Here is a 24,905-nt window from a genome sequence, read left to right as displayed (position 1 = left end):
GTATCACTGTATATATATATTTTTTTTACTTCCTGGGTTGTCTCCAAGTCACGATGGTCATGATTAGCATTTGAAATGACGTCTGTTTTCTGCCTTTGGCATCGACGCTTGTGACTCCAGCCAATGGTTATCCGGTCACATCAGGTCCATCTTTGTTACGGTGCTGCTCCAACGAACGAACGGACGCAGCTGCCGTGCGTCCGTTCATTTTTCAGACAATCTGTCAGACGCGTGTTGTGTACCTTCCCCCGAGATCACGGCACAGTGAACAAAATCAATCCAAAATGGAGGAGAAAAAGAAAATCCTCATATTGCAACAAAATCCTTCAGTTTGGCGCGGCCATGTTGCCACGGCAACAGAGTGGACAGCGTGTGTTTGGGAATGACATCATCGTTGGCGGTGCACAATGTACTGTTCTGCGTGCGCGCACACTCCAGACTGCCACCAAGTTGCCAAGTTCCACCATGGTGTCATATCCTTTAAAGGACAACCGACACCTCTGGACAAGTTGTGTCCATAATTTGTAAAATGGCTTCAAATGACTTCTACTAAGCGTATTTTAATAAGATTCCACCGCATATAGCTATATTTTAAGTTTTAAGACTCGCTCTGAATATTCAGGAAGTCTTGTTTTTGAGTTGGTGACGAATCCGTACGTGACGTCATGAAAGGACCGCCCCCTGACCGAAAAAAAGAAACATTGTAGCAGTCCTTCAATCACGTCAATGTATTTTGCTGTACATGTTTGGTCTGAGAACCGTGTTGCACCCAAAAGCCGCCAGAAGAGGGCATACAAGCTCCATATAAGGAATTTATCAGCCTGTGGAAGTGGAGGTGGCCACTGGACGTCGCCATTTTGTGCCTCTTTTTTTTTGAGTGATCCATTTCCCCCCAATGTTGCCTCAAAATGGCACGGAATAAATTATTCAATTGCTTGCAAACATGTATGCTTTCCTCTCCAGAACTATTTGAATCATATTCATAACTGGATGTGTAACAAGAAAGAATATTCTCCGAATCTGAACCAATTGTTTTGATTCTCCAGCAATGCAAGACGTCTTGGCGTGACGTCACGAACTGGGGGCGGGACTTTCTGAAAATGCCCAATTCGCAGCTCATTTTTTTTGCAGATTTTGGACACTTTAAGTCATTTTTATTGTTGTTTTGCATTTCAATAAAAATATCATACTGTGTGTTTTGGGTATTTTAGATGTTATAAAACGTTTTTCTGATGTCAGTTAAAAAACAAAAAAGTGACGTCGGTTGCCCTTTAATCGATTTCCAAACATTTATGCTTTCCTCTTCAGAACTATTTGAATCACATTCATAACTGGATGAGTAACAACAAAGCATCTTCTCCCAATCTGAACTCTCTGAAGCCATTGATTCTGGAGCAAGGCAGTTTGTGAAGGAGAACAAGGGGGCGGGACTTTCTGAATCTCGCCAGTTCCGAGCTCATTTTGTGGCAGTTTTGGGACACATTTTTATTGGGGTTTTGCATTTGACTAAAAAAATCAGCCTGCATGTTTTGTGTATTTTAGATGCTATAAAACACATGTGTCAAAGTCAAGGCCCGCGGGCCAAATCCGGCCCGCCACATTATTTTTTTCGGCCCGCGAAAGCTAATCAAACTTGTTAAATTCCATGATGATTGCTAAAATCTGAGCCAAAATTTCATATTTTTGGATGTCAACCACAATAAAAGTCATTATTCTTGACGTCAGATTTGAAAACGAGTTATTCATTAATTTGCTGTGTGCTCTATATGTAATATTTGAAGGGATTTAACCATTCTAATGAGTTCCCCAAATTCGTAACGGCCCTCGAGAGGAAACCATAACTACAATGTGGCCCGCGGCAAAAAATGACTTTGACACCCCTGCTATAAAATGTTTTTCTGATGTCAGTTAGCAAAAAAAAAAATGGTGTCGGTTGTCCTTCAATATGACTTCACATATTAGGCGCACCAATCGGCGTATAAGGCGCACGGTCATCTTTTGAAAAAAAAAAAAAAAATAATAATCTAAGCTTTTGGGTGGACCTTATACACCGGAAAATACTGTAATGAATACATAATGAAGTAAGAAATAATGACGGTTATTGTGCTTTACAGACGACAATTCGAAATTTTGCTTCGGACTTTAGCAACCATTGTGGGATTACAGATATGTAATCTGCTTTTGGGGGCCAAATAAAATGATGCAGCGGGTCAGATTTGGCCCCCCGGGCCTTGACTTTGACACCCGTGTTTAAAAATGAACCCCAAAACAAGATCCACAGAGTCATGTAAAAAAAACACAAATTAACATATTTGCCATTCAGTGATACCTTGGTTTACGAATTTAATTGGTTCGCAGACAGTGTCTAAGGCGAAAAGTGTGTATCCCAAACATTAATTTCCCATAGGAAACCATTAAAATGAGAATAATCTGTTCCCAGGTCCCCATAAAACATAATTTTCTACTTTCTAAGCCTCAAAACTACACAACATATACATTGTTTTATGTATAATAAATGTGCTACGGTATTATGATTAAAGAAAGAAACTGTACAGTATAATAAAGTCGTTTAATTTACCTTTATGATGGTTGTTGATGGCTTGATGGAATGGAGTGGCCGCTTTCATCAGCATTAAACACTTGATGAGGAACGTAGCCGCCTTCTTTCACCAATTTGACGAATGATCCCTTTCTCTGCTTTCTCTGCGATAATTTTACCTTGTTCCTCATCAATTGTGTTGTGTTTAGCTGGGTTGATAGCTTTTTGCATCAAGCGTACAGGTGGCTTGTGCGGGTCATTTGTGGAGCTTGATTGATGGGAATTTTAACCTTGCAGTCTACACAGTGCCTTTGAACTATCAAAGTTGAAACGAGTCCACATTTCACTGTTTTCTATCCATTTTCCATTTTCTGCGTTCTAGACCAATCACGTGGCTTTAACCAACGACTGGGGGCGGGGAATAGAGGACCAAAACAAGGAGAACGGGCTTGTTCGCGTAAAATGTTCATCGATTTAACGTTCGTAAACCGAAAAGTTTGTAAGCCAAGGGGTTCGTAAACCAAGGTATCACTGTATATGGAATGCGTATGAAAGAAAAAGCAGAAAGAGGATGCGGCAGGTCACCTTGATGTTGGAAAACCACAAGTCGTTTTCGTGCAGGGTTGCCATATACATGCAGCACAGCAGCCCCAGGCCCACCGACACCGACCAGCCCACCGACGTCCACACGATGGACCCCCACGACCAATCACCTGTTCTTGCACAGACATGCAACAGCGACATGAGGAGAAAGCCTCGAGAGACGGCGCCAACATCGGAAGATCAGTTCTTCTCAATGCTGTTAACTCATTCACTGCCAAACGATGTGCAAAAATGTGTCCAGTCCAGTGCCAGGGTTTTTGTCATTGTCACTCAAATACCAGGGCACACAGGAAATTGAGTTTTAGGACGATGTAATAATAGTAATAATAATAATAATAATAATAATAATAATAATAATAACCCATTTCATTTATAAGCGCCTTTCAAAACTCTCAAGGTCACTTTACAGTCACAGGATAAGTTTCCTGTGGGTGAGCAGCGGCAGCCACACGCGACAGCGTTCACTCAACCCGGAAGTTAATAGATAGAAAGCTAGCTAAAGCTAGTTAGCTGGCTATTTATTAGCTATCTAGCTAGCTGGCTGGCTATCTATTAGCTATCTATCCAGCTAGCTGGCTATCTATTAGCTACCTGTTAGATATCTAGCTAGCTAGCTGCCTTACCATTAACTATCTATCTAGCTAGCTAGCTATCTGTTAGCTATCTGTAAGATAGCTAGCTGGTTAGCTGGCTATCTATTAGCTATTTTGCTAGCTGGCTGGCTATCTATTAGCTATCTATCCAGCTAGCTGGCTATCTATTAGCTATCTGTTAGATATCTAGCTAGCTAGCTGCCTTACTATTAACTATCTATCCAGCTAGCTAGCTATCTGTTAGCTATCTGTAAGATAGCTAGCTGCTTAGCTGGCTATTTATTAGCTATCTGTTAGCTATCTATTATCTATCTATCTATCTATTAGCTGCCTAGCTAGTTAACTGGCTATCTACTAGCTATCTGTTAGATATCTAGCTAGCTAGCGATCTTACAGATAGCTAACAGATAGCTAGCTATCTGTAAGATAGCTAGATGGTTAGTTGGCTATTTATTAGCTATCTCACTAGCTGGCTGGCTATCTATTAGCTATTTATCCAGCTGGCTGGCTATCTGTTGGCTAGCTAGCTGTCTATTAGCTGGCTGGTTAACTGGCTTTCTATTAGCTATGTATTAGATATCTAGCTCGCTAGTTGCCTTAGTATTGGCGATCTATCCAGCTTGCTAGCTATCTGTTGGCTATCATATTCATAACTGGATGAGTAACAAGAAAGCATCTTCTCCGAATCTGAAGCCATTGTTTTGATTCTGGAGCAAGGCAGTTTGAGAAGGAGTATCCTGGCGTGACGTCACGAACAAGGGGGTGGGACTTTATGAATCTCGCCAGGTCCGAGCTTATTTTGTGGCAGTTTTGGAACACTTTAAGTCATTTTGATTTTACACTTGACTAAAAATATCCGCCTGCATCTTGTGGGTATTTTAGATCCTATAAAACGTTTTTGTGATGTCAGTTAGGAAACAAAAATATGGTGTCGGTTGTCCTTGAAACTCACCCTGCAGGAGGTCGTCGTGGTGATGATGAAGCGAGCAACAATTGACCTGCTGGCGCTCGGGAGCAAGAGGGACTCCGGCGACGGTGCTCTGCGGGGGGCACTTGCCCCGGCTGCCCTTCCTCTGGCGCAGGGCTGCCATGATGCACGCCCAATGCTGGCCAACCCAAAACAAAAAAACACACATTCACATTAACACACATACGTAAACAACGACGCCATCTTGTGTTTGTTTTCCAATTGGAATTTGATCGATGGGATGAGTTCGTCTGATATGATTGGAGAATGTGCGACTGCTGACTAGATTAATTCAATAATAACATATAATTTGATGCACAAGTCTTGCCTGATCTCCCGTGTGTGTTTTACACGACAAAAAGCGACACCGTTGTCAATGTATGCAAGCATCGGTGCACTGCAAAAGCAAAACAGAGATGTATCGAGAAAACCGAAAATGTAGCGTACGCGTCCCAAGTACCACGGGAAGAAGGTTGACTTCGGCGGCTGTCGTCTTCTTTCGGGCCGGCACGGTTAGCTCTACGGCTCCATTATTCCCTTTTCATTTGACCCAAGAATAAACACATTGGTCTCTTTTGCAGGGTTTTCGCCTCCCGGGGTTCGATTGAGTGTCAACGCAGGAACTTGGCGGGGACTTACCTTCAAAATAAAAGGTAATGAACGTTGCTAACATATAAACGCAGCAGAATCTTGACATCGCTACGACAACTTACATCCGCAACGAGTTTGTAAAACGTAGCATACTGCATTACGAAGAGCGTACATGCATTTTACAACTACTTTTGTACATATATTTTGGACATACTTTTTATTTTGTTGTCCAACATTGTCACGGTTGTATCCGGTGCCCCATTCCAATGTGAATTTTCAAACGATAAAAAAAATAAAAACGCCTCACACCTGCTTGCTTTTCACTTCTCAAATCATCCAATCGATCGATCGATCTATCTAATTGTCAAGTTATATATTTTTCATTTTTACAACTACTTTTTTTACATACAACTTTTTTATTTTGTCCAACATTGTTATGGTTGTATCCGGTGCACGGGTCCAATGTGAATTTTGAAACGATCAAAAAATAAAAACGCCTCACACGTGCTTGCTTTTCACATATCAAATCATCTGATCGATCGATCGATCTAATTGTCAAGTTATCTACTTATATTTAGGGACAGGCAAACACGCTTTCATAAATAAAAATTAACATGAATTGAAGTGTTCCATTATCCACCAGTCCGTGTGCAGGTGCTTGTTCGTTCCTGTGTGCCCATAAGTGTCGTTCGCGAACGAGCCAGTTCTTAGAGCCGGATCTCTGAAGTGAACGAAGCGAGCCGGTAAGAAGGAGCCGGAAATGGAACGCCGACTTTTTTTTGTCCCACTAACTATGTGCGCATATAAATCAAGCCATATAAAAAAATACATTTGATCTTGTGTATTTTTTACATGACAAATTCGTTTTTTACATAATTTTACTTGAGTTTTGGTAGTTTTGGTGTCCAAAATCTGCAAAAAATTGAGCTGCAAATTGGGCATTTTCAGAAAGTCCCGCCCCCGATTCATGACGTCACGCCAAGACGTCTTGCATTACTGGAGAATCAAAACAATGGCTTCAGATTCGGAGAATATGCTTTCTTGTTACACATCCAGTTATGAATATGATTCAAATAGTTCTGAAGAGGAAAGCATACATGTTTGCAATCAATTAAAGAAGGTTTTCGGGGTCGTTTTAATGACTCAAGACTGACGTGTGGTGTCACAGAAAAAGCAGAAGATGGCGGCAGGGCTCCGTGTAAGGAATAAATCAGCCCGTTTCCAAATGCTGATAAATTCTTTGCATGGAGCTTGGACGCCCTCTTCTGGCGATTATTGGGTGTCACGCGAGGTGTTCAGACCAAACAAGTACAGCAAAATACATTGATTGACGTGATGGAAGGACTGCTACAATGTGTCTTTTTTTCGGTCAGGGGCGTTCCTTTAGTGACGTCACGTACGGACTCGTCACCAACTCAAAAACAAGAAAAATTCAGAGCGAGTCTTAAAATGTAATATAGCTATATGCGGTGGAATCTTATTAAAATACGCCCAGTAGAAGTCATTTGAAGCCATTTTTCAAATTATGGACACAACTTGTCCGGAGACATCGTTTGTCCTTTATGCAACAAAAAAACAAACAAACTGAGGAGCCATTTGGGAGCCAAAAGAGCCAGATCTTTTTAGTGAGCCGAGCCAAAAGAACCAGCTCTCTGAAAAGAGCCAGAATTCCTATCACTATAGAGCTGGAAAGCAGTTCAGGGTGTCCCCAGCTTACTGCCGAACGATAAGGTCACTTGTTTAGCTTCAATGGCTCTCCTTCCTTGCAGACAAATTAGCAGTTATTGAGCAATAGAATGTGCGGATTAAGTAAACAAAAAGTGGAAAAGCTGCTTTAAGAAAGCCGAGTCTTCTTTAATCTTGCCTCATTTCAGTCATTTCCTCCTTGTCATCTCCATGTTGACATTTTCTTAAGAGGATAAGCGGAATGTGCGATCCTGCAATGACACGGAAAGCACACTCGCTTGTACGGAAGTCATGTTTGAAAAATGGGATTACAGTAAATGTATTCTTTTTTTTTTAAGCACAAAATGGTTTGTACTGAGGAAGCCATTTTGGTGGAAGGGGACTCAAGCAACGTTAAGCTTGTTTATTTATAATACGGCTACCGATTATTGACAGAGTCCATCTATAAGTGGTAGTATTTTCAAAAGAGCTCCATACGAGGTAGCATCCAGCTCCCAAATCTCTATTTGCTACCTAGCTGCTAGCTATCTACCTAACTCGATCTTTATTTGCTATCTATCTGCTAGCTAGCTCTCTATGTGCTATCTAGCTGGCTAGATAGCTATCTAGCTAGCTAGCTATTAGTTATCTATTAGCTAGCGAGCTAGCTTTCTATCTGTTTGAGTTACTTCCGGGTTGAGTGCATCTTTCCCTACATTACATCACAAAAGGTTGAGTGAAGGCCTAGCTGGCTATCTGTTAGCTATCTATTAGCTAACTAGCTTTCTATCCGAGTTACTTAGGTATCTCTTAGCTGTCTATTAGCTAGCTTTATATTTGAGTTACTTCCGGGTTGAGAGAAGGCATAGCTAGCTATCTGTTAGCTATCTATTAGCTAGCTATCTTTCTATCCGAATTACTTAGCTATCGAAACTGCTGTCTATTAGCTAGCTGGCTTTCTATCTGAGTTACTTCCGGGTTGAGTGAAGGCCTAGCTAGCTATCTGTCAGATATCTATTAGCTAGCTATCTTTCTATACGCGCTACTTAGCTATCAAATTATCTGTCTATTAGCTAGCTGGCTTTCTATCTGAGTTACCTCAGGGTTGAGTGAAGGTCTAGCTAGTTAACTGTTTGCTATCTATTGGCTAGCTAGCTTTCTAGCCGAGTTACTTCCGGGTTGAGTGAACACTAGCGCGTGTGGCTGCCGCTGCTCACCCACAGAAAAGCTTATCCTGTGACTGTACAGTGACTTTGAGGTTAGGAAAGGCGGTTATAAATGAAATGTATTATTATTATTATTATTTATTATATCATTTCAATCCTTTTTCCATTCCACAAATGTTAGCATTGTGCGCAAAATGCCATCTTAATAACGCACAAACGTCTGAACAGAAGGTTGAGTTCAGAGTTCACCTGCGGTGTACAAAGTGCATCAAAAAAACTGTTTCCTCCCGCTCTTGAACCTCTTCAAACGGCAGTTTCGCAGCACGCAAAATATACAAACATTTTACAGAAGTCGGAAAAATGCAACCTTGGGGTGAGTTTATGATTCAAGTGGCGACATTTGAGCTTCCTCCGCAACCAAAAGCAAAGAGGGTTTGCAAAGGCGCTGAGAAATGAAAAATGGATTATTATTATTAAAAGCAGGAAATAGATCTTATGCAGTGTTCTTCTGACGCCTAGCGGATATGAAGAGAACAGCAAGTGTCTGTCTCAGTACAAATGGGGGAAAAATAATAATACGTAATAATAATAATAATAATAATAATAATAATAATAATAATAATAATACATTTCATTTATAAGCGCCTTTCAAATCTCTTAAGGACACTTTACAGTCAGATTAAAAAGGTTTAGCTTCAGATTTGGTACAAAAAATATTGCAATTATTTGAGGTCACTGAACTTTTAATTTTTCTAAGTTGGCTTGTACAGGTGACATCCGAGTTACGACCGGGTTCCGTTCCGACAAAATGGTCTAAATAAAAATCCATTCAAAATGGCCGACGTGATGTTTATACGACAGGATAGTATACGCTGTCAATGAGTTCTTTTTAAACAATGTTTTCTCTTGAATACTATTATATACCAAACTGTTTACAGTTCATTTATACATTTTATAACTTTTATTGTCATTTTTATCATTTTACATTTCATATGATCGATGTTTATGACTGTATGACTAACTGTACCTGGAATGTATACAAAACTGTTGACGGTACAGTTCATTTATAAAAGTTATATTTACCCTGCTCTCCCTGCTAACGGCCAGAAGAGGTCGCCCGACACACACGATTGGACTCAGGCAGACACCGAAGGAAAAAAAAGCTGTCCTGCAATGGCATATTTACATTTTGCGGACGCGGGTTTGTGACGTCAGGATTCGTAACTTGGTAGCGAAAACACCCCAACGTACCTCCTCGATCGCATCACCTTTCGCCTTCTGCCACCAGCCTTTTTTAATCTCGCTCATATTGCGACTGAACGATGTAACAAGCACACAACATCTCAACCGCCATTAGTGAATCTGATTTCTCCAACCTGCCGTTACAATCTTGACCTGAAGGAGTCGCTCTTGTACTTCCTGACATTTCTGCTGGCGCCTCCTGTTGCCTTCCTGGTCCCACGACACGTGGAACTGTAGCACACAGAGGAGGAGATAATCACACCAGACGTACACAGATACAAGTCCCTTGATCAAATGGTGGAAACTTTCATCGGATATTGCAGATTCAGAAACTCCTGTGCGGAAAAAAATAGTGAAAGTTAAAAAAATAATAATAATACAAAAATCTACTGAATGGATCATTATTCATCAAAAACCAGGAAACACATTTAAAGGACAACCGACACCATTTTTTTCGTTTCCTAACTGACATCAGAAAAACGTGTTATAGCATCTAAAATACCCAAAACATGCAGGCTGATATTTTTAGTCACAAAACTGCCACAAAATGAGCTCGTAACTGGACAGATTCAGAAAGTCCCACCCCTTGTTTGTGACGTCACGCCAGGATAGTCCTTCACACACTGCCGTTTCTCTAGAATCAAAACAATGGTTTCAGAGAGTTCAGATTCGGAGAAGATGCCTTCTTGTTCCTCATCCAGTTATGAATATGATTCAAATAGTTCTGAAGAGGAAAGCATAAATGTTTGCAATCGATTAAAGAAGTCGTTCCGTATCCATTCGAGCTGTCTGGACTCCAATGTAGCGCCCAGAAAATGCACAAGATGGCGCCCAAGCTCCGTTGGAAATGGGCTGATTTGTCCGCTGGGAATTTGTGTCAACTTACAACTTTTTTATGCGTGTTACCGCAATTGGCTGCGACACACCGCGATTCACCATGGCGTTATTTATGTAGTTTTCCTTCTAATTTCGCAATCAACACAGTGTTTTCAGATAAAAAAAAAGTACCCAAAATGCATTGTGTGTCGCTTTCTCGGTCAGGGGCGTTCCCTCTGTGACGTCACATAGGGCATCGGCATCAACTGGAAAACAAGACTTCCTGAATATTAAGCGCGAGTCTTAAAAGGTAAAATATAGCGCTGGAATCTTTGTCAAATGCGCTCAGTAGAAGTGATTTGAAGTGATTTTACAAATTATGGACGCAACTTGTCTGGAGGTGTCGGTTGTCCTTTAAAGAAACGACCTGAAACTCTGTAGACAGATCAACAAAAAACTGCCAGTCTAAAAATATGTGTCTAGATGAATGTATTAGCCTGCCAATTGTGGCCCAATTTCATGTGAGGGCAAGGAAATACATTTCAAATCAACTCAAGCTCCCGTGTGAATCAGTCGAAATTGGATTTACTCGGGCTGCGCTCGCTCGGCGTGCCCAAAGCAAAACAAAACAAAAAAAAAAAACGTTCGACTTGCGTCAAGAAGGAGAAAAGTTTGAAAAGCTTCGCAACCGCCATCTCACTCCGTTACCAAGTAAACCCATGAGCTGAACCCCCGTCGTGCTTTTTTTGGGGTGTGTGTGAAGAATCCACAGTCGCAACAAAACAATGTGGCGTTCAAGGACAACCGACGTCACTTTTTTGTTTCCTAACTGACATCAGAAAAACGTTTTATAGCGTCTAAAATAGCCAAAACACGCGGGCTGATATTTTTAGTCAAATGCAAAACACCAATAAAAATGACTTCAAGTGTCCAAAATCTGAAAAAAAAAAAAATAAACCCAGAAGTGACCAGTTTCAGAAGGTCCCGCCCCCTTGTTCGTGACGTCACCCCAATACGTCTTGCCTTGCTGGATAATCAAAACAATGGCTTCAGATTGGGAGAAGATGCTTTCTTGTTACTCATCCAGTTATGAATATGATTCAAATAGTTCTGAAGAAGAAAGCATACATGTTTGCAATCGATTAAAACATGTATTCCGTGTCATGTTGAGGCATCAGGGGTGGGAAATGTCGCACCCAAAAAAGGCAGAAAATGGCGACAAAGCCGTGTAAGGAATTAATCAGCGTGTTTCCACAGGCTGATAAATTCCTTACATGGAGCTTGGTCGCCCTCTTCTGCCTCTTTTTCGTCCTACATGACGTTTTCAGACCAAAGTACAGCAAAATGCATTGACGTGATGGAAGGACTGCTACAATGTGTCCTTTTTTCGATCAGGGGCGTTCCTTCAGTGATGTAACGTGCGGACTCGTCACCAACTCAAAAACAAGACTTCCAGCGCGAGTCTTAAAAGGTAAAATATAGCTATATGCGGTGGAATCTTTTTAAAATATGCTCAGTAGAAGTCATTTGAAGCCATTTTACAAATTATGGACACAACTTGTCCGGAGACGTCTGTTGTCCTTTAAAGGACTGATTAATGAAGACATCCCTTTCACTCATTCACTGCCATTCCTGAATTTATTCGGGAATTGAAAAGCATGACGTTGAGCGCCATTCCAAAACTTGTTTGGGTTTTGTTTTATTCACTTTGGGTGCCAATACAGTGCTCGCCAGAGCTATTATTATTATTGTTGTTGTTGTTATTGCTGTTGCTATTGTCGTTATTGTTGTTGTTATTATTGTTGTTATTATTGTTATTATTATTGTTATTGTTATTATTATTATTGTAATTATTACTAATATTAGTATTATTATTACTATTATTATTATCACAATTATTATTATTGTTGTTGTCATTATTATTATTGTTGTTGTTATTATTATTATTAACATTATTATTATTTTATTATTGTTGTTATTGTTATTATTGTCATTGTTATTATTGTTGTTGTTATTATTATTATTATTGTTATTATTATTATTATTGTAATTATTACTAATATTAGTATTATTATTACTATTATTATTATTATCACAATTATTATTATTATTATTGTTGTTGTCATTATTATTATTGTTGTTATTATTATTAACATTATTATTATTTTATTATTGTTGTTATTGTTATTATTGTCACTGTTATTATTATTGTTGTTGTTGTTATTATTATTGTTGTTGTTGTTATTATTGTTGTTATTATTGTTATTATTACTAATATTAGTATTGTTGTTATTATTATTATTATTATTATTATTGACATTATTATTATTGTTTTATTATTGTTATTATTATTATTATTATTATCACTGTTATTATTATTACTATTATTATTGTTATATTATTATTATTGTTGTTGTTATTATTGTTATTAGTATTATTGCTATTATTATTATTATTGTTGGTATTATTATTATTATCACAATTATTATTATTATTATTGTTGTTGTCATTATTATTATTGTTGTTGTTATTATTATTATTAACATTATTATTATTTTATTATTGTTGTTATTGTTATTATTGTCACTGTTATTATTATTGTTGTTGTTGTTATTATTGTTGTTATTATTGTTATTATTACTAATATTAGTATTGTTGCTATTATTATTATTATTATTATTACTATTATTATTGTTATTATTATTATTGTTGTTGTTGTTATTATTGTTATTAGTATTATTGCTATTATTATTATTATTGTTGGTATTATTATTATTATTATTATTATTATTATTGAATGTTTATGTCGTCGTAGAACTCAATATTCTGTGGGACCTGCAATTTGAGTGAAAATGACAAAAACCCTGGCACCGGAGTGCACACCTTTTTGCACATCATCTGGCAGTGAATGAGATAAAAGTAAACGGATGAAACTGTTGACAGAAATAGAAACGTACCTGCGCGAGGGAAACATCATGGCTGTTACATTAAGAGGCGGGGCTAAAAGACACCTCGGTAGCATAGCTTCGAGTCAGCGGAGCTCGACCGGCTTGAGAACTTTGATGCAGGGGAAGCGGAGTGCGAGTGCGGGCCAGGGTTATGCCTTTGTGCTGACAGCCGGTCTCCGGGGAATCGGTTTGTAATGGAAGAGGAGTCAGAGTAATGAAGGCAGTGGAAAAGATGGAGGATGTGTCACATTACTCCACTTCGCTCGATGCCGACAACGAAGGTCAGCAGCATTTTACACCAGCGATGAAACATATGGTAGACTTTTACGTGCAGTGATACCTTGGCTTACGAACTTAATTGGTTCCCAGAAAGTGTGTGTAAGGCAAAAAACGTGTCTTCCAAACGCTAATTTCTCATAGGAAGCCATTAAAATGAGAATAATCCGTTCCCAGGTCCACACAAAACCGAATTTTCTGGTAAATAAGCCTTAAATAAGCCTTTTTTTGTTTTCTAACTGACATCAGAAAAACGTTTTATAGCATCTAAAATACCCAAAACACGCAAGCTGATATTTTTAGTCAAATGCAAAACACCAATAAAAATGACTTCAAGTGTCCAAAATCGGCAAAAAAATTGAGCTGCGAATTGAGCATTTTCAAAAAGTCCCGCCCCCAGTTCGTGACGTCACCCCAAGACGTCTTGCATTGCTGGAGAATCAAAACAATGGCTTCAGATTGGGAGAATATGCTTTCTTGTTACACATCCAGTTATGAATATGATTCAAATAGTTCTGAGGAGGAAAGCATACATGTTTGCCATCGATTAAAGAAGTCCTTCCGTGTCATTTTGAGGCATCTGGACTGCAATGTAACGTCCCACAAAAGAGGCAGAAAAATGGCGACTAGCTCCTGTGAGGAATGAATCAGCCCGTTCCCACAGGCTGATACATTCCTTGCATGAAGCTTGGACTCCCTCTGCTGGCGGCTTTTGGATGTAACACATGGGTTTAAAAAAAAAAACAGTACAGCAAAATACATTGACGTGATGGAAAGACGCTACAATGCGTCTTTTTACGGTCAGGAGGCGATCCTTTTCTGACGTCACGTGAGGACTCGTCACCAACTCAAAAACAAGACTTCCTGAATGTTCAGCGCGAGTGTTAAAACGAAAAATATAGCTATATGCGGTGGAATCTTTGTAAAATACGCTCAGTAGAAGTCATTTGAAGCCATTTTACAAATTATGGACACAACTTGTCCGGAGACGTCGGTTGTCCTTTAAGTTTCTTCAAGTCATTTCCTGAACAAGTTATTTAGTTAGTTATTTCCTGGACAACAGCACCCTCTCGTGGATTGATTCATACATAGCACTAATGAAGGCCTAGGAGCGACATGCACGGCCCGCCACTGCTGGTAACAGTAGCAAAAAAATAAAAATGTGACAAAATGGAGATCATGTTATAATTCCTTATCATGTTGTTAAGAAACAATTATCAATTTATTTTTGGGCGGTAAGGAGGTACTCATAATTCTCTGCCATGACGTGTCATATTCGATTTCCAGTAGGATATCGTGGGGGTGGTGAGAGAGTTCACACACTGCGTTCCAATTAACACCCGAGACCTTGGAACACTTGAGCCAGATGACACCGAAGGGGGAAAAAATGGCGAACCAGGCCCAATTTTGACATTCACACCAAGAGATGTGGTCACTTTTGTCACTATCAGGTGAGATTTTGGGGCTCTGTGGTGCTAATTATTTTGTCAGTCGATGTTTGAAAGACGTACGATCCGAAAGTTTCAAGCTTTGGCGAGATACGTATACAGAAATCCATTGACGGTCAAAATTTGGTTGATGTCGAAAATTATTTCAAACTTTTCTTCTTTGCAAATATAAGCAACATTTAAAGGACAACCGACACCATTTTTTTGTTTCCTATCTGACATCAGAAAAACGTTTTATAGCATCTCAAATAGCCAAAACATGCAGGCTGATATTTTTAGCTTTATTTTATTTTATTTTAGCTTTTTTTAGCTACCTAGCTAGCTGTCTATCTATTAGCTAACTGTTATTATTATTATTATGGTTGTGATTATTATTATTATTATAGTTATTATGAATCTTATGATTACTACCTGGCTGGCTATATATTTGCTATCTATTAGCTATCTGGCTCTGCTCGCTAGATATCTAGCTGGCTATCTATTAGTTATACGGCTATCCAGCTACCTAGCTAGCTGTCAATCTATTAGCTATCTATAGTCTATCTATTAGCTAACTGTTGTTATTATTATTATTATTATTATGGTTATTATTATTATGGTTATTATGATTGCTAACTGCCTTGCTACTTGGTAGCGACCTGGCTGGCGATCTATATGCTATCTATTAGCTATCTGGCTGACTCGCTAGCTATCTAGCTGGCTATCTATTAGTTATACAGCTATCTAGCTACCTAGCTAGCTGTCTATCTATTAGCTATCTATTGGCTATCTATTAGCTAACTGTTATTATTATTATTATTATGGTTATTATTATTATTATTATGGTTATTACGGTTATTATTAATATTATGGTCATTATGATTATTATGATTGCTACCTGCCTTGCTACTTGGTAGCTACCTAGCTGGCTATCTATATGCTATCTATTAGCTATCTGGCTGACTCGCTAGCTATCTAGCTGGATATCTATTAGTTATACGGCTCTATCTATTAGCTATCTATTAGCTAACTCTTATTATTATTATTATGGTTATTGCAGTTATTATTATGGTTATTATGATTATTACCATTGCTACCTGGCTGGCTATTAATATGCTATCTATTAACTCTCTGGCTGGCTGGCTAGCTATCCCACTGGCTATCTATTAGTTATACTGCTAATTAGCTACCTAGCTATCTGTCTATTAGCTATCTATTAGCTAACTGTTATTATTATTATTATGGTTATTCTTATTATGGTTATTATGGTTATTGTAGTTATTATTATCATTATTATTATAATTATTATTACTATTATATTATTATTACTACCTGGCTGGCTATTTATTTGCTATCTATTAGCTATCTGGCTGGCTTGCTAGCTATCTAGCTGGCTATCTATTAGTAACACGGCTATCTAGATATCCGTCTATCTATTAGCTAGCTAGCTTTCTATCTATTTGAGTTACTTCCAGGTTGAGTGAAGGCTGGCGCGTTTGGATGCCTCTGCTCACCCACAGAAAAACTGATCCTGTGACTGTAAAGTGACCTTGAGAGTTTTGAAAGGCGCTTATAAATTAAATGTATTATTATTATTATTAAAATACTCGCCTAAAAAAAAATGCCTGAACCAAATTTCGGACGAAAACGAGTCTCTGACTGCGCATATCAACACCACCAAAAACGACAACCACCATATGCGTGACGTTCTTTAAAATTAACACTTTGGCACGTTATAAATTGCCTGGAGGGACTTGCAGTCAGTTTAATAGGCATTGGTAGGTTGTTGGGAGGTGGTGAGGGGGTTATTTGCAATATACGAAGCTTAACACGCTGAACTGCATCAACCTCGACTTTCGGGAGCTGTCCATGGTCCTAGCAGAACAAAGGGGGGGGGGGGGGGGTTGCCAATTGATTTTTTTGCTACCTTTTCTTCCCTTCGGCTAGCTTTGGGCAGTTTTTGAAATTTGAATTGAGCTATGTACATACCACAGCCAAAATAAGAATGGATATGCGGAGACTGGGAAAAAAATGGGGGGAAAAAAAACAACTTAACGCGTGTGGGAGGTTGGGTCGTCACCCTGGAAAAGGAAAAACAATTTAGCCAACCGTTCGATCATTTCACATCAAGCTTTAAAGGACAACCGACGTCACTTTTTTGTTTCCTAACTGACATCAGAAAATCTAAAATACCCAAAACACGCAGTATGATATTTTTAGTCAAATGCAAAACAACAATAAAAATGACTTAGTGTCCAAAATCTGCAAAAAATTGAGCTGCGAATTGGGCATTTTCAGAAAGTCCCGCCCACAGTTCGTGACGTCACGACAAGACGTCTTGCATTGCTGGAGAATCAAAACAATGGCTATTCAAATAGTTCTGAAGAGGAAAGCATACATGTTTGCAATCGATTAAAGAATTTATTCCGTGCCATTTTGAAGAAACATTGGGGTGAAATGTATCACCCAAAAAGAGGCAGAAAATGGCCACCGAGCTCCTGTGAGGAATTAATCAGCCCATTTCCACAGGCTGATAAATTACTTACATGGAGCTTGGGCGCCCTCTTCTTGCTCTTTCTGGTGCAACACAAGGTTTTCAGATCAAACAAGCATTGACGTGATGGAAGGACTGCTACAATGTGTATTTTTTTCGGTCAGGGGCGTTCCTTCAGTGACGTAGGGTGAGGACTCCTCACCAACTCAAAAACAAGACTTCCTGAATATTCGGCGCGAGTCTTAAAAGGTAAAATCTAGCTATATGCGGTGGTTTCTTTGTCAAATATGACCAGGAGAAGTCATTTGAAGCCATTTTACAAATTATGGACACAACTTGTCCAGAGATGTCGGTTGTCCTCTAAGGAGGAAATCGCAACACGAGACGCACGTCCTCGGTAAGTCGGAAATTTCTATTAAGACACCTGCCACAAAGGTGAGACGCGGAAATGGCATATTCCACAACACTTACCAAACCAGCAATGGGAGTCGCGTGTCGATTCAGTTTCTTAAAGGACAACCAACACCATTTTTTTGTTTCCTAACTGACATCAGAAAAACGTTTTATAGCATCTACAATACCCAAAACACACAGGCTGATATTTTTAGTCAAATGCAAAACACCAATAAAAATGACTTCAAGTGTCCCAAAACTACTTCAAAATGCCCTCGGAGATGGCCAGTTTCAAAAGGTCCCGCCCACTTGGTCATGACGTCAACTCGTGTCAACTTTAAGTTGCTAATTTATTCACAATTCACCCTGAAATGTTTTTTTTAAGCCAGTCAATGTCAATTTTGAGAAGAAAACTGAATTATTTGAATTGCCTATTGCTACTAAAGTTGAGGCCGAACCCCATTCGACTCCCACTTGACACTATTAGCGAATTCTTGGTGGGCTATTATAACAAGCCAAAAGGAAAAGATTCATTCATGCATTCACTTGTGCATTCATTCGTGCATTCATTCATTCATTCTGTCACGATTTGGTTGGCGACCAACGGACAGCGCTGACGGCCCCGCCCTCAGTTGCACAGGTGTTGGTCATCCTCATCAGTGGCAGTCAAAAGGACTCCCGGCACGACCATTCTTTGTCGGGTCATTGTATGTGTTTGCTTCACTCTGTTAGGTTTGTTTCATCTTGGCAGATTTTTACTCATGGTTTTCTTTGATACTTTGTACTTTTCTGTTCGGATGACTGATGTTTTAGATTTTGTTCCTGCTGACTTTATTTGAATACAATTTGTCAAATACAACCTACTGCTCCCTCCTGCCTGCTTATGGGGGATCCACAACCATCACCACCACGCAAACCATGACACATTCATTCATTCATACATACATTCATTTATGGCTGGCAGCGTCACCACCCCATTTTGTTCTAATCACCCTGAATACTGAACACAAATATAACTGCAAAACACGGAAACAAAGTTACACCTGTGCAATAATCAGCATCGTGATATGTTACACCGTCGAGGTGAATTGATTTTTTTGGGCAGAAGAAGAAGTAGCCAATAACCCAGATTTGGGAACAAATATTCACTGTAGGGCTTGTTGTACCTCGAAAAAGCGTTCGATAATTTGAGTTCAACTTATGAAAAATGGGTAGTGAAAACAAAGCATTATTTTTTTGTTTTGCGTACTTTAGGAGATGACGTCTGTGTAAGCTCTCAGTTGTGGTCCATCGATGAAAAGGTTTCTTTAGCCGTCATCTGTACTTCTTTGAAGGTATCGGATGTTTCGTTTATTATCCAAGAAGCTTCGTCAGCAAATAGAATATTTTGCTGGTAGATTCGGCCCTATATATATCCCTACTGTCGAGACGTGGCAGTGCCAGACTCAGCTATGATTGGTCCCTGCTCTCAGGTTGGGGGGAGCAGAGGACTACTCCCTGCGGCTACACTGATTACTTCTACTGTCCTGACTGATTACTTATATTGTTCCTGCCTAAGTATGGGGTCTACCACTGTCCTGATTGCCCCATTTGCTCTGGTATCACATCATCAGCATGACTAAGCCTATTTTGCCTAAGAATTCGGTTGTAGGAATGATCCAAATTGAACCTCACCCCACCATGGCGATTTAGTGAAGGGTTTTGCTGTTTTATGAAAATACTAGCTTCTGTTACTCCCCTTTCAAACCATCGATTTTCTTTCGCTAAGATTTTAACCTCATTTTCATCAAATGAGTGGTTAGGAGATGAGTTCTTCAAAACCGCCTTATATTTTTAAACTGACAGAGCAAGAAAAATATGTATTTATTTATGGTGTAGTTTTACATAGACACTGAATAGAAACTACGTATTAACATTTTTTGTTTAACCAAAAAAAGACGAAAGGAGGAGGCCTTATTTCAAGTTCATTGGAAACTAACGAATATCTAGTGTGCTTCATAGTTCATTTCAAAATGAAAGCCTTGGCAATTCAAAAAAAACACAATTATGAATTATTCTGTACATATTTTGAAAAGGAAAAACATGGGTGGGTGTCACGAAGGAGGAGGACAGGAAATGAATTTCGATTCCCGATTTTTGTTCAGGTGACGCAACTGTTGCATTATTTAAGACTACCGGTAGAGGGCGCTGTTACTCTGCATGAACACCGGGAAGGATAGTCGAAGCGGCTTTTGTGGTCGTGTTGTTTTGCTGTATTGTATTTACATGAGTGATGGGAATTCCGGCTCTTTTCAGAGAGACGGTTCTTTTGGCTCGGCTGACTAAAAAGATCGGCTCTTTTGGCTCCAAAATGGCTCCTCAGTTTTGATGGATGGATAGATAAATGGATAGATGGGTAGAGAGATGGGTAGATAGGTAGATAGATAGATGGATGGATGGATGGATGGATGGCTAGATAGATAGATAGATAGATAGATAGATAGATAGATAGATAGATAGATAGATAGATAGATAGATAGATAGATAGATAGTGTGTGTGTGTGTGTGTGTGTGTGTGTGTGTGTGTGTGTGTGTGTGTGTGTGTGTGTGTGTGTGTGTGTGTGTGTGTGTGTGTGTGTGTGTGTGTGAAAAGGGCCAATGGGAAGAAGGGGGTTCTTCCCCCAACGATGTTATTTATACATTAGCGGGAATGACCAATACCCAAAACACGCAGGATGATATTTTTTAGTCAAATGCAAAACACCAATAAAAATGACTTCAAGTGTCTAAGAACTACTTCAAATTGAAACCGGAAGTGGCCAGTTTCAGAAGGCCCCGCCCCCTTGTTCGTGGTGTCACGCCAAGACGTCTTGCATTGCTCGAGAATCAAAACAATGGCTTCAGATTTGGAGAAGATGCTTTCTTGTTACTCATCCAGTTATGAATATGATTCAAATGGTTCTGAAGAAGAAAGCATACATGTTTGCAACCGATTAAAGAATTTATTCCGTGTCATTTTGAGGCATCTGGAGGGCAAATGTAGCACCCAAAAATGCAGAAGATGGCGACAAAGCTCCGTGGAAATGGGCTTATTTGTCTCCCGGGAATTTTTGTCAGTGAATATCAAATAGTTGCTCGGTGTAACGAGCAACTAACATTATGTGTTCACTAATCTAAGCATCTATCTATCTATCTATCTATCTATCTATCTATCTATCTATCTATCTATCTATCTATCTATCTATCTATCTATCTATCAGCAATCTATCTATCAGCAATCTATCTATCTATCTATCTATCTATCTATCTATCTATCTATCTATCTATCTATCTATCTATCTATCTATCTATCTATCTATCTATCTATCTATCTATCTATCAGCAATCTATCTATCTATCTATCTATCTATCTATCTATCTATCTATCTATCTATCTATCTATCTATCTATCTATCTATCTATCTATCAGCAATCTATCTATCAGCAATCTATCTATCTATCTATCTATCTATCTATCTATCTATCTATCTATCTATCTATCTATCTATCTATCTATCTATCTATCTATCAGCAATCTATCTATCAGCAATCTATCTATCTATCTATCTATCTATCTATCTATCTATCTATCTATCTATCTATCTATCTATCTATCTATCTATCTATCTATCTATCTATCAGCAATCTATCTATCAGCAATCTATCTATCTATCTATCTATCTATCTATCTATCTATCTATCTATCTATCTATCTATCTATCTATCTATCTATCTATCTATCTATCTATCTATCTATCTATCTATCAGCAATCTATCTATCAGCAATCTATCTATCTATCTATCTATCTATCTATCTATCTATCTATCTATCTATCTATCTATCTATCTATCTATCTATCTATCTATCTATCTATCTATCTATCTGCAATCTATCTATCAGCAATCTATCTATCAGCAATCTATCTATCTATCAGCAATCTATCTATCTATCTATCTATCTATCTATCTATCTATCTATCTATCTATCTATCTATCTATCTATCTATCTATCTATCTATCTATCTATCTATCTATCTATCTATCTATCTATCTATCTATCTATCTACCTACCTATCTAGCATAACAACGTAGACTAAACTTAGACACATAAATGAGTGGTGTTATAATAAACATTGAATGTTTTAGAATGTGCATATATCAAATAGTGCTATCTATCATTGTGGTGCTCAAGGACATGTTTGGCCTCCCCTCTCCCTGCTCCACGCTCTTCATAAATGGAAGCGCGGAGGTCAAGTCTGCAGCTAATGATCTCAAATGCGTGTAGCATGACCCTAATGATTTGCTAATGCAGTCTCCGCACTAAGTATACGATTACTTCTCTCGCATTCACCCGTGGTGTAAAATATCTCATATAATCCTTCTGGCAGGCATATCGGGTGATTAACAGAGTGGAGAGGATCAAGTCAGAATGAACATACGTATATCAGGATGTATCAGAATAACTACATTTTAAATATGATTGAAGTAAAGCAATTTTTTTTTGCATGTTTATATTATGGCGTCTGTTTCACAAGACATTGCAATGATTTTGAGCTGGTGAAAGAACACTCAGGGCACGTGGCTGTACATGTACATTGAATCACGATGGCTGCCGCTGCTCACACGCAGGAAAAATATCCTGTGACTGTAATGTGTCCTCGAGAGTTTTGAAAGGCGCTTAGAAAAGAAATGTATGATTCTTATAAATGTGATACAGAAAAAAATATCGAAGAAATATGACATACAGTAAAGTCTCGTTATATCGATATTCAAGGGAGTCCGAAAAAATATCGATATAACCGGGACTATCGATATATCCGACCCTGTTTGCATGCAATTTTCTCCGTGCGTGCATAGAAATAATATCGATATAACCGGGACTATCGATATATCCGACCCTGTTTGCATGTAATTTTCTCCGTGCGTGCATAGAAATAATATCGATATAACCGGGACTATCGATATATCCGATATCGATATAACGAGACTTTACTGTATTTTCTATCTATTTATCTACCTATCTTGTAAATTAAATGTATTATCACTCTCTCTCTCTCTCACCACTTCTCATCACTTTGATGACTGCTGATTGACTATTTTAAACCAATGCAAGCGAAGACTATGAACCAGGAGAAGAACAACAACTTTGATCCAACAACCAGAATGAGCTCCGACCATTTTTTTTAGACGTGAAGACAGAAAGTGTGATGCAGGAGAACATGGATTTGAAAGCAATATGAAATATTTAAATAAGCTAATGTTACACACGCCATCATCTATTCGTCAGTCTGCTTTGCACATTTCAGATGATGTAATTTCGACTCCATGCGTGACGGATGTGTAAAAAAAAAAAAATATCACGAAAGTCTAATGTACAGTAGCTGGGAAGTGTTGAAGTGCAGAGAAAACAAAAAAAGAACTTCATATCATGGTGTACCACAAAGGAAGAGAAACCCGGAAAATACATAAAATTACAGTGAAAGATAAAAATGAATAGAGTGATATCTTGGTTTACGAACCCCTTGGCTTACGAACTTTTTGGTTTACGAACGTTAAATTTATGACAATTTTACCTTGGTATACGAAGTATTTTTCGGGATACACACGGAGCGCAACAGTGAGTGATGTGTCGTTCGCGAACAAGCCCGTTCTAACAACAAAATGGCAGCCGGCTTGTTTTGGTCCACTATTCCCCGTCCCCAGTCGTTGGTTAAAGCCATGTGATTGGTCAAGAACGCAGCAGTGAGGGGGGGGCGGGTTAATCATGAAAGAGGCAAGCAGACGACAGAGAGAGAGTGAGAAAATTAATAGAAAACGGTGAAATTTGGACTCTATTCAACTTTGATAGTTCAAAGGCGGAGTGTAGACTGCAAGGTTAAAATATCCCATCAATCAGGCTCCACAAACAACCCGCACAAGCCATCTGTACACTTGATGCAAAAAGCTATCAACCCAGCTAAACAGAACACAAATGATGAGGAACAAGGTAAAATTATGGCAGAGAAAGCACCTACAAGGGATCATTCCTCAAGATGGTGAAAGAAGAAGGCTACGTTCCTCATCGAGTGTTTAATGCTGATGAAACCGGCCACTCATGGCCATCAAGCCATCAAGGACCATCACAAAGGTAAAGAAAATGACTTATTTCTTTAATTATAATACCATAGCACATTTATTTTTTTTTAATAAGGTATATTTTGTGCAGTTTTAAGGCTTATAAAATTAGAAAGTAGAACATTATGTTTTATGGGGACTTGGGAACGGATTATTCTCATTTTAATGGTTTCTTATGGGAAATTAATGTTTGGAATACACACTTTTCACCTTACACACTTTGTCTGGGAACCAATTAAATTCGTAAGCCCAAAAAAAACCACTTTCATTTGAGCAACTTCAAAAATACGATTATTACGATAACAGTTTGTTGGTGGCTGATTTGTTATCCGCACATTGGTATCCTTTCATTAAAAAAAAGTATGGCTTTTACGAGGGCCTTTTATGAAATGAAAAATGAAGCATCCTACATGGATTGTTGTTAGCTTTAAAGCAGAGGTGGATTTGTTTTTATCACCACTTAGCCTGGGTGGGTGGCCACTCTGAGATAAGTAGTAGCACTGGTGGGAAAAAATATACAATTTATCCGTCGGAGAAAAAAATAAAATAAAAAATGCATGGCTCGACTAAAGTAGGGCTATGAATGTCATCCACAGTTAGCTTTAAACAGCTCCCAAATTATTCAACATTTAGGAGCACAATGCTAACGTTTGCGAGTACAATGCTAACGATTGAGAGGACAATACTAACGTTTAATACGACAACGCTAACAACAGCGAGCACATTGCTAGCGTTTGAAAGTACGATGCTAACATTTGAGACTACAATGCTAACGTTTGAGACGACAATGCTAACGTTTGAGAGTACCATATTAACATTTGAGAGTACAATGCGAACGTTTGAGAGTACAATGCTAACGTTTGAGAGTGCAATGCTAGCGTTTGAGAGTGCAATGCTAACGTTTGAGAGTGCAATGCTAGTGTTTGAGAGAACAATGCTAACATTTGAGACGACAATGCTAACGTTTGAGAGTAAAATGCTAACATTTGTGAGTACAATACAAACATTTAAGACTACAGTACAATGCTAACATGAGAGAGTACATTGCTAACG

The 24,905-nt window shown here is 38.7% G+C and overlaps 1 protein-coding gene across 1 annotated transcript in view; it reads right to left on the bottom strand.

Moving 5' to 3' along the window:
* The window catches only part of dpy19l3 (dpy-19 like C-mannosyltransferase 3), a 49,349-nt gene extending 44,038 nt beyond the window's left edge, over nt 1-5,311 (bottom strand). Inside the window, exons 1-3 of the mRNA XM_088991545.1 lie at nt 5,150-5,311; nt 4,688-4,841; nt 3,125-3,252 (exon numbers count right to left, since the gene is read on the bottom strand). Coding sequence (XP_088847671.1) covers nt 3,125-3,252; nt 4,688-4,826 — 267 coding nt within the window. The 5' untranslated portion in view covers nt 4,827-4,841; nt 5,150-5,311. The remainder of the gene's footprint in view (nt 1-3,124; nt 3,253-4,687; nt 4,842-5,149) is intronic.
* Between the last annotated feature and the right edge of the window lie 19,594 nt (nt 5,312-24,905).

This window comes from Hippocampus bargibanti, linkage group LG03, assembly GCF_051943395.1.
Source record: "Hippocampus bargibanti isolate YZ-2025 linkage group LG03, ASM5194339v1, whole genome shotgun sequence".
NCBI lineage: Eukaryota > Metazoa > Chordata > Actinopteri > Syngnathiformes > Syngnathidae > Hippocampus > Hippocampus bargibanti.
The sequence above is the reverse complement of the archived record's forward strand: the minus strand, read 5'-3'. Positions and strand labels throughout refer to the sequence as shown.